General features: G+C 48.1%; 1 protein-coding gene across 1 annotated transcript in view; it reads right to left on the reverse strand.

Annotated features, from left to right (window-relative positions):
• The window catches only part of LOC134346906 (uncharacterized), a 36,930-nt gene extending 25,773 nt beyond the window's left edge, over nt 1-11,157 (reverse strand). Inside the window, exon 1 of the mRNA XM_063048740.1 lies at nt 11,130-11,157. Coding sequence (XP_062904810.1) covers nt 11,130-11,132 — 3 coding nt within the window. The 5' untranslated portion in view covers nt 11,133-11,157. The remainder of the gene's footprint in view (nt 1-11,129) is intronic.
• Between the last annotated feature and the right edge of the window lie 427 nt (nt 11,158-11,584).

Below are 11,584 nucleotides of genomic sequence, written 5' to 3' on the forward strand. Positions count from 1 at the left end.
TACCGAACAGCCTGCAGGAATTAGAGGGACAAATTTACATAGAGATCACAGACAGCTGCAGGAAACATAAGGTTGTTACAGTAGGTGATTTTAACTTTCCACATATTAACTGGGACATCCATACTATAAAAGAGCTAGATAGGATAGTTTGTCAAATGTGTTCAGGGAAGCTTCCTTAATCAGGACATAGAAGTCCCAATGAGATAGTCTGCAATACTTGATCTGCTACAATGGAATGAAACAAGGCAAATGACAAAAGTTTGTGCAGGGAAACACCCTGCATCTAGTGATCATAATGCTATTAGCATTAAAAAAATTTGCAAGAAAATAGATCTGGTTCACAGATTCAGGTTCTAAATTGGAGAAAGGTGAATTTTGATCGTATCAGAAATGATCTCACAAGTGTGGATTGGGAAAGGCTAGTTTCTGGCAAAGGTGTACTTGGAAAGTGGAAAGCCTTTAAAAACAAACATTTGAGAGTACAACCTAAACACGAGGAATTCTCCAGATGCTGGAAGTTCAAGCAACACACATCAAAGTTGCTGGTGAATGCACGAGGGAGATGTCCTCCTTTTTTAAAGAAAGGGGCTTCCCTTCCTCCACCATCAACTCTGCTCTTAAATGCATCTCCCCCATTTCACACACATCTGCTCTCATTCCATCCTCCCGTCACCCCACTAGGAACAGGGTTCCCCTGGTCCTCACCTACCACCCCACCAGCCTCTGGGTCCAACATAATATTCTCCATAACTTCCGCCACCTCCAACGGGATCCCACCACTAAGCACATCTTTCCCTTTCCCCCCTCTCTGCTTTCCGCCGGGATCGCTCCATACGCGACTCCCTTGTCCATTCGTCCCTCCCCATCCCTCTCCACTGATCTCCCTCCTGGCACTTATCCCTGTAAGCGGAACAAGTGCAACACACGCCCTTACACTTCCTCCCTTACCACCATTCAGGGCCCCAGACAGTCCTTCCAGGTGAGGCGACACTTCACCTGTGAGTCGGCTGGGTGATATACTGCGTCCGGTGCTCCCAATGTGGCCTTCTATATATTGGCGAAACCCGATGCAGACTGGGAGACCGCTTTGCTGAACATCTACGCTCTGTCTGCCAGAGAAGGCAGGATCTCCCAGTGGCCACACATTTTAATTCCACATCCCATTCCCATTCTGACATGTCTATCCACGGCCTCCTCTACTGTAAAGATGAAGCCACACTCAGGTTGGAGGAACAACACCTTATATTCCGTCTGGGTAGCCTTCAACCTGATGGCATGAACATTGACTTCTCTAATTTCCGCTAATGCCCCACCTCCCCCTCGTACCCCATCCGTTATTTATTTATATACACACATTCTTTCTCTCTCTCTCCTTTTTCTCCCTCTGTCCCTCTGACTATACCCCTTGCCCATCCTCTGGGCTCCCCCCCCCTTGTCTTTCTCCCCGGACCTCCTGTCCCATGATCCTCTCGTATCCCCTTTTGCCTATCACCTGTCCAGCTCTTGGCTCCATCCCTCCCCCTCCTGTCTTCTCCTATCATTTCGGATCTCCCCCTCCCCCCCCCTTTTAAATCTCTTACTAGCTCTTCCTTCAGTTAGTCCTGACGAAGGGTCTCGGCCCGAAACGTCGACTGTACCTCTTCCTAGAGATGCTGCCTGGCCTGCTGCGTTCACCAGCAACTTTGATATGTGTCATTTGAGAGTACAAAGCTTGTATGTGCCTGTCAGAAAAGCTAACAAGTGCAGGGCAGTGGTCCTCAACCACCGGGCTGATGAGTCAGCTGCACCTTTCCTCATTCCCTGTCACGCACTGTTGAACTTGAAATAACCTACCAAATAACACATAAAACCTAAAATAACACTAATGTACAGTAAAAGCAGGAATGATATGATAAATACACAGCCTATATAAAGTAGAAATAATGTATGTACAGTGTAGTTTCACTTAACAGAATCGGGAAGATTAAGCCAAAACCGATTTTGGAGAAAAACAAATCGAAGGGTCCTGACGAAGGGTCTCGGCCCGAAACGTCGACTGTATCTCTTCCTAGAGATGCTGCCTGGCCCGCTGCGTTCACCAGCAACTTTTATGTGTGTTGTGGAGAAAAAAATCGGCACGCACACGTCACGCATGCGCACGCAGGTGCCCGCGCAAGGCTTCATGGTCATGGTAGTCTTTCTCGGGGTAAACACGAGTGTCCCGTATTTGACTGCTACTTTTGTCCCTTATTTGGGAGTGAGAAAGTTGGCAACCCTACTTGAAACCCCACCCCCGTCGGCCGGTCCGCGGTGCAAATATAGTTGGGGACTCCTGGTGTAGAGAGCCTTGGTTTTCAAGCGATATAGAGACCCTGGTTAAGAAAAAAAAGGTGCATAGCAGATACAGGAAGGTAGGAACAAATGAGGTGCTTATGGACTGTGAGAAATGCAAGAGAACACTTAAGAAATCAGGAGGGCTAAAAAAGGCATGAGTTTGTCTTAGCAGCAAACATGAAGGAGAATCCCGAGAAATTCTACAGATACATTAAGGGCAAACTGATCATAAGGGACAGAATTTGTCTTCTGGGAGATAAGAATGATAATCTATGTGCGGAACCAGAAGAGATAGAGGAGATCTTAAATAAATTTTTTGCACCTGTATTTACTCAGGACACGGACACAGAGTCTATAAAAGTGAGGCAAAGCAGCAGTGAGGTCATGGACCCTATACAGATTACAGAGGAGGAGGTGTTTGCTGTCCTGAGGTCCTTGGACCCTGTGGGTAAGTACAGAAATTGCCAGGGCCCCAGGAGAGATACTTAACTTATCCTTAGTGACAGGAGAAGTACCAGAGGAATGGAGGATAGCCAATATTATTACATTCTTTAAGAAAGGCTCTAAACATAAACCAGGAAATTATAGACTGGTGAGCCTGACATCAGCACTGAGAAAGTTATTGGAAGGTATTCTAAGGGACCGGATATGTAAGTATTTGGATAGACATGGACTGATTGAAGTAAAATTGTATGTGGTAGTTCTTAAAGACTTTTTCGAGGAAGTTACCAGAAAAGTTGATGAAGGCAAGGCATTTTGACAAGGAATGCGCATGGAAGGTTGGTTAAGAAGATTCAGACTCTCTGCATTTAAGATGAGTTAGTAAATTGGGTTAGACATTGGCTTTGTGGGAGAAACCAGAGGATGGTAGTAGATGGATGCCTCTCTAACTGGAGGCCTATGACAAGAGGAGTGCTGCAGGGATTGGTGCTAGGTCCTTTGTTGTTTGTCATCTATATCAATGATCTGGATGGTAATGTGGTTAACTGGATCACCAAGTTTGCAGATGACACCAAGATTGGCAGTGTAGTGGACAGTGAGGAAGGCTACCATGGCTTGCAGATGGATCTGGATCCGCTGGAAAACGGCTGAAAAATGGCAGATGGATTTTAATGCAAACAACTGAGAGGTGTTGCATTTCAGTAGGACCAACCAGGGCAAGTCTTACACAGTGAACGGTAGGGCCGGAGTGCAGTAGATTGGATCTAGGAATATAGGTCCATAGTTCATTAAAAGTAGTGTCACAGGTAGATAGGGTTGTTAAGAAAGCTTTTAGCACATTGGCCTTCATAAATGAAAATACAGTATTAAGTACCAGAGATGGTACTTTGAAATTCTACAAGATATTGGTGGTGAGGCCTAATTTGGAGTATTGTGTGCAGTTTTCATCACCTACCTACAGGAGGGATATAAATAAGGTTGAAAGTGTACAGGGAAAATTTACAAGGATGTTGCTGGATCTGGATTACCTGAGTTATAAGGAAAGAGTGAATAGGTCGGATCTTAATTTATTAAAATGTAGAGGATTTGAGAGGTGATTTGATAGAGATAAACAAAATGATGACGTGTATAGACAGGGTAAATGTAAGCAGGCCCAGGCTTTTTCTACAGGTTGGATGGGAGTACAGTAGTTCTATATCTCTTCCCCCCACTTCCTTCAAACTAAAGGTGTAGCCATGGGCACTCACATCGGTCCCAGCTATGCCTGCCTTTTTGTCAGCTACACGGAACAGTCTATGTTCCAAGCTTACAGTGTCTGCCGATCAAGGGTCCAAACCGTGGAGCAGGACGAGACGTGCTCACGCTTCTTCTTCCAAAAGGTGCACAGGGGGAGCTCTGTGATCCACAACCTTAAGGAAGAGGACGGCTCAGTCACGTCCTCGCAGAGCAACATACTGAGGATCTGCAAGTCCTTCTATGCCGGTCTGTACGACGAAAAGGCCACAGAATCCACAGCCTCCCACAACTTCCTGTCGTCTATCACGCAGGTCTTAGACGACGGCAAGCGGGAGAGTCTGGATCAGCCACTGACCCTGGATGAGCTGACAGGCTCCATCCGTTCCTTTGGGTTGGGTAAGACTCCCGGAAGCGACGGCTTACCGGCTGAGTTGTACTCGGCTCTGTGGAACTGGATGGGCCCAGACCTGCTGGAAGTGTACAACGCTATGCTTCTGGCCGGCAGTATGTCTGAGTTCATGAGGAAGGGCATCATCACCCTCATCTACAAGCAGAAGGGGGAAAGGGAGGACATTAGAAATTGGAGACCCATCTCTCTCCTGAATGTGGATTACAAGATCCTGTCCAAGGCTATCGCCAACAGGGTCAAGTCTGCTCTGGGACAGGTGATCCACCCAGGCCAAACCTGTGCTGTACCGGGCAGGAAGATCTCAGACAGCCTCACGCTGCTGAGGGACACCATCGCCTACGTGCAGGACAGGGGGGTGGACACCTGCCTGGTCAACTTGGACCAGGAGAAAGCCTTCGACAGGGTATCGCACACGTACATGGCGGACGTGCTCTCCAAAATGGGATTTGGGGAGGGAATCCGGAATTGGATTAGACTGCTCTACACAGACATCCGTAGTGCAGTCCAGGTCAACGGGTGGGAAACAGACAGCTTCCCCATCAGGTCTGGAGTCAGGTCTGGCAGGGCTGTCCCCTCTCCCGTCTTGTTTGTCTGCTGCATAGAACCCTTTGCGGAAGCCATCAGGAGGGATGAGGGCATAAGAGGGGTGACGCTGCCAGGCAGTGGAGGGACCCAAGTGAAAACCTCCCTGTACATGGACGACGTCACCGTCTTCTGCTCTGATCCGAGGTCAGTTCGCAGGTTGATTGGCACCTGCAAACAGCTCGAGCTAGCGTCGGGGGCCAGGGTCAACCGCACGAAGAGCGAAGCCATGCTCTTCGGCAACTGGCACCACTGCAGATCCAGTGTCCCCTTCATCATCAGGTCTGACCACATGAAGGTGTTAGGGATCTGGTTCGGAGGGGCCGAGGCATGCAACAAGAACTGGCAGGAGCGGACTGCCAAGGTGAAACAGAAACTGGGACTGTGGGGAGGGCGCTCCCTGTCGATAACGGCCAAGAACCTGGTTATCAGGTGTGAGGTGCTCTCAGGGCTGCTGTACTTGGCGCAGGTCTGGCCCGTCCCCCACCCCTACAGCTCGGAAATCACCCGAGCTGTCTTCAGATTCGTCTGGGGATCCAAGATGGAGCGGGTGAGACGGACCGTCATGCACAAGTCCCTAGACAACGGGGGCAAGAACATCCCCAATGTTGCCCTCACCCTGATGGCCAGCTTCGTATGTGGCTGCATCAGGTTGTGTGTAGAACCCAGGTATATGGGCACCAAGTACCACTATGTGCCCAGGTTCTACCTGTTGCCCTGGCTACAAAGGATGGGTCTGGCCCCACTCCTGCGCAACACCCCAGTCAGCTGGTCGTTGCCGGCATACCTGTCCTACGTAGCAAAGTTCTTCCAGGAGAACGCCTTTGACCACAGGGCCATCAGGCAGTGGTCGGCACGTAGTATCCTGCAGGCACTGCAGGAGAAGAACATGATGGACACAGTGGGGTGGTTCCCTGAGCAGACTGTCCAGTTCATCTGGCAAAATCCCTCATCGCCAGATCTCACCAACAGGCACCAAGACCTCGCCTGGCTGGCGGTGAGAGAGGCCCTCCCAGTCAGAGCCCTCCTGTACGCCCGGAACGTCGTCTCCGCACCCCACTGCCCACGGGAGGACTGCAGAGGAGGAGGAGTCTGTGACCCACCTCTTCGCACACTGTCAATTCGCAGAGAGGGTGTGGAGGAGGATGGACGGGCTAGTATCACGTTTTATCCCCAGTAGCTGCGTAACAGACGACTCTCTGATCTATGGGCTGTTCCCGGGGACGCACACGGAGACCAACATCCGGTGCTGCTGGCAGATCATCAACTCGGTCAAAGACACTCTTTGGTCGGCCCGAAACTTGATGATCTACCAGCACATGGAGATGTCCGTGGCAGAATGCTGCCGACTGGCACATTCTCGGCTGCAGGAGTACGTGCTGAGGGACGCACTGAAACTTGGTGCAGCCACTGCAAGGGCCCGGTGGGGAAGGACCACAGTATAGGTCTCTCCACCCGTGGGCGGGGAGAATACCCCTCAACAATGATATGGTAAGCTGAACTACTGGAGTGCCACGTGGGTGGCTATAAATACGGATATGTACAGACTATAATGGAAACGTATGTAAAGGATGAAAAGTTATTGAATGGTTTATTGCATATATTTATTTTTGAATATAGTTTGAAATTAAAAAAATACAGTGGTGTCTGCCCCCATTTTTCCTACGCAACATCGACGACTGCACTGGTGCTGTTTCCTGCTCCCATGAGGAGCTCATCACTTTGCCTCCAACTTCCACCCTGCCCTCAAATTTACCGGTTCCATTTCCGACACCCCCCTCCCCAATTCTCAATCTCTGGAAACAGCTTACCTACTAATGTCTATTATGGACTCGCATTGCTACCTCAGCAATACCTCTTCCCACCCTGTTACTTGTGAAAATGCCACCCCCTTCTCTCAATTCCTCCTTCTCCACCGCATCTGCTCTCAGGATGAGGTTTCCCTTCCTCCACCATCAACTGTGCCTTCAACCTCATCTCTTCCATCTCACGCATGTCTGCTCTTACCCCACCCTACCAGGGATAGGGTTCCTCTTGTCCTCACCTACCACCCCCACCAGCCTCTGCGTCCAGCACCTAACTCTCTGGAATTGCCACCATCCCCAATGCTATCCCACCTCCAAGCACATCCCCCCACCCCCACTTCCTGCTTTCCGCAGGGATCGTTCCCTCCCCACTGATCTCACACCTACCTCTTATCCTTGCAAGTGGAACAAGTGCTACACCTCCTTCGTCACTACCATTCAGGGCCCCAAACAGTCCTTCCAGGTGAGGCGAGAATTCCCCCGTGAGTCTGTTGAGGACATGCACAGTGACTGGTGCAGCTTTCTATATATTGGTGAGATCCAACGTACATCAGGAGACCATTTCACCGAGCACTTACTGCCAGAAGAAGCAGGATCTCCCAGTGGCCGCTCATTTAATTCCACTTCTCATTCCCATTCTGATATGTCAATCCATGGCCTCCTCTACTGTCTCGATAAGGCCACACTCAGGTTGGAGGAACACCATATATTCCAGTGTGGGCACGTGGCCAGGTGGTTAAGGCATTCAACTAGCGATCTGAAGATCGTGAGTTCGAGTCCCAGCCGAGGCAGTGTGTGTGTCCTTGAGCAAGACACTTAACCACACAGTGCGTCGACACTGGTGCCAAGCTGTATCGGCCCTTGCCCTTCCCTTGAACAACATCGGTATCATGGAGAGGGGAGACTTGCATCATGGGCAACTGCCGGTCTTCCATACAACCTTCCTCAGGCCTGCGCCCTGGAGAGTGAAGACTTTCCAGGTGCACATCCATGGTCTCGCAGGACTAACAGATGCCTCTATATATTCCATTTGGGTAGCCTCCAACTTGATGTCATGAATATCAATCTCTCGAACTTCTGGTAATGCCCCACCCCCCCAATTCCCCATCCCATTTTCTCCCTCTTATCTCCTTGCCAGCCCATCACTTCCCTCTGGTGCTCCTCCCCATTTCCTTTCTTCCATGGCCTTCTATCTTCTCCTATGAGCTTCCCCTTTCTCCAGCCCTGTAAACTTCCCAACGTTTTACTTCATCTCTCCCCCTCCCGGTTTCATCTATCACCTTGTGTTTCTCTCTCCCCTCCCCCCACCTTTCAAATTTTCTCATCTTTTTCTTTCTCTTCAGTCCTGCGGAAGGGACTTGGGCCCAAAACGTCCACTGAGCTATTTTCCATAGATGATGCCTGGCCTGCTGAGTTCCTCCAGCATTTTGTGTGTGTGTGTTGCTTAATAATGGTTGTTAGTCTTTTAAGTGGACAGGTGAAAATGGAATTTTGTGTAGGGTTTTTAAACATCGTTGCTTTATATCCAAATATCTGTATGCTTCAAGTAGTTATTTAGTGAAATGTAGTCTGTCATGAAGTGACAAAAAGATGGAATGTGGAAATCCACTTTTATTTGTAGTAACAAAATGGCATTTCTATCTGCAACAAAATGGAATCTTTATTGTACCAGAGTGCTTTAGTTTTTGTGCACATTATGCTGATAGAGCCCAAGTTCTTGACAAATTGTAGACCCACAGATGCATTACTAGAATGCCAAAATACAGTAACAGAATATACCCTGTCGTTGAACTGTTTTGTCTGTTGTGACTTTTTTTTTGAAGCTATCACTGGCTCTTGTGCAGCACTAGTCTTCCCTTGCAGCAAGTCAAATAAATGTGATTTTGATTGATCCACCCGGCACACACAAAGTGCTGGAGCAACTAAGCTGGCCAGGCAGCACCTGTGGGAAAAAAAGTCGACGTCTCGGGCAGTCTCTTCAGTCTTGGCCTGAAACATCAACTATACTGTTTTCCATAGATACTGCCTGGCCTGCTGAGTTCCTCCAACACTTTGTGTGTGTTGCTTGGCACTTCCAGCAACTGCAGATTTTCTCTTGTTTATGACTGATCCACTCAGTTAATTGTTGTGTGCTACAAGATCCTCTTTGTGGTGAACATTGGAGTACGGTATTTATTAAAGACCTCCCTTACCTCCCCCAACTCTAGGCAATTCATTAGGAGTTTAACAAGATTTGGTATATCATCAAAGTCTAATAACATTCTATAAATGTGTAGTGGAGAGCATTCTGACTGCTTCCATCAGCACATGGTATGGGATTCCTAGTGCACAGGATTGCAAAAAGTTGCAGAGGTCTGTAGACTTAGCCAGTTCCATCATGGGCTTAAAGTCTATACTTATGCATCAAATGTACGCCGTAGCCGCGAGCCCTACTCTGTAGCCTATGCACACCTCTCCCAAAATGTAACTATGCATCGTGGCGTCGCAGACCACAACTATGATTGGTCCGCTTGGTAGCATCGCATTTCCTCCTACGCTGCAATAGCGTCCCATTGGGCGACTGAAGGGCAGGGAAGGAACTCTAGCTTCAATGCTTTCCATCAAGCTTTACAGATCTCCGAAATTATGGAGGACCCTGAGCTTGACGCCAGTTTGTAGCTAACTGCTACAGCCTGTTGACTTCCACCTGAAGCTAAAACTCGAATGGTGATTGCCAGTCTCTGAGTATACTGTACGTACACTGATGCGAAATAAATGGTTGGAGATGATGAACCAAATCGTCAAACCTACCTGCCAACATCCGAAAATATCTGAAATGCATTTCCTCGTCCATGTCTCTCAGTGGCTGGACAAGCACAGAAAATTCACCCTCCTTCAGTCTCAGTCGCCATTGTTTGAAGTTTGAGTTTCTTTGTGTTGAGTTTCAACACGAAGAATCTCAACACAGTGGCATAGAAACCCCACTGCCAACTAGCATTTGGGCGGTGAATTGCAAAGCGACGCAGACACACCAACACACAAGTATAAATGCTCACAACGGCGTAGCCCACTTGCGTAGGCTGCGACGTAAACTAGTACACACAAGTATAAATCAGCCTTAAGTCTCTCTGCCATCAAGGACACATTCAAGAAGGCAGCATCTATAATTAAAGGCCCTCACTATCCAGGACATGTGCTTTTCATGCATCTACCATTATGGGAGCAGTACAGGAGCTTTAAGACCCTCACTTGATGTTTTAAGGACATCTTCTGCCCCTCTGCCATCAGATTTCTGAACACTCCATGAAAACTACCTTGGTATTTCTCTTCAGCACTAATCTCTGTAATTTATAGTAATATTACGTCTTTGCACTGACTGCTGCCACAAAACAATGAATTTTGGTTCATAAGAATAAACCTTGAATTTGATTGTTAAGAGGATGCTGGGCAGAGGTTACATCTGTAGGTGAGTGATGACTTGGATGGTATCCTTTCGCACCCTTCCAATTAAGGACATCTTCAAAGTTCAGAATAAACACACTCGAGTAAATGAATCTCAAGGTAGTATATAGTGACAAACATATGTGACCTATAAGAACATATATGTCACCATATACTATACTACCCTGAGGTCCATTTTCTTGCAGGCATTCACAGAACAAGCAGATACAGAAAAACTACAAATACTGACAACCAATGTGCAAAAGAAGACAATCTGCGCCAATATAATGATAAATAAGTAAATAACTAATACTAAAGAGTACGAGTTACGGAGTTCCGTAGGTTGTGGAACGTATTCAGAGTTGAGGTGAGTGAAGTGATCTACGTGGGTTTCAGGCCTCTGGTGGATGAAGGTTTCCTGAACTTGCAGCACCTAATCACCAACATGGCGTGAAACTTCAAATTTCGCGCCATATAGGTAGTGATGACGAAACTGATTTTGAACACTTCTCCTCCGAGTTTACCCTTGGACGAGATCGTGGGGGGTAGTGAGCTCCGGAATAACGACAGTGCTACTCCAGGAGTATTTTTACGTTACAAGGAGGTTTTGAAACTGTTAAATCGCTTGGTCCTTACCAGGTACAATAGAAGAAAGTTACGGGAGAGAGCAACAGGGACTTTCACCCTCTGTTTCTCTCATTCCAGAGGTGCTAGCCGACCCACCAAGTTTTTCCAGCAAATTCTTCGGAGTTCATATATCCCACGTTTTACGGCTGTTAAACCCGAAACCTCATTTTGACTGGAAGTATAAAGCCACACGACCCATCCTGTCGGTTTCCACGCCTGCACAACAACCTCCCTAGCGCCCCAGACCATCCCGCTGTAACCCCTCTCACCAGAACCCAAACCCCAGAGTCAGATACCATGGATGGCGCAGCCGACCGCCACGGAAGCGTGAGACAGAAAGACACGCCGTTCCGCGAACTTCCGGCTTCTGGACTTCCAGCCAATAAACGACAGGTCACACAGGACCTCCCACTGGAGAATCTGCCATGCACACTGTAATACTTCCTGTCAATCAGTAATGTGCACTTTTCATTCCTTCTGCCGTGTTGCAGATAACGGATCTCAAAGTACTTATGTCAGTAAAATACAAACGCGTAATAAACTCCAAGACCTTGAGGTGCAGAAGTCTGCAGTCGAACACAATCTTTGGCCTGTCTCCTGGGCGGCTGTGAAAAGGCGGCACCGCGGCTTGAGCAAAACAAAATGCTGGAGGAACTCAGCAGGCCAGGCAGCATCTATTAGCCTTGGATTTCCAGCACCTGCAGATTTTCTCGAGTTTGTGATAGATGCTGACCTCAGTTGTTTTTTTTTC

The sequence above is a fragment of the Mobula hypostoma genome, chromosome 5 (genome assembly GCF_963921235.1).
Source record: "Mobula hypostoma chromosome 5, sMobHyp1.1, whole genome shotgun sequence".
NCBI classification, from domain to species: Eukaryota; Metazoa; Chordata; class Chondrichthyes; order Myliobatiformes; family Myliobatidae; genus Mobula; species Mobula hypostoma.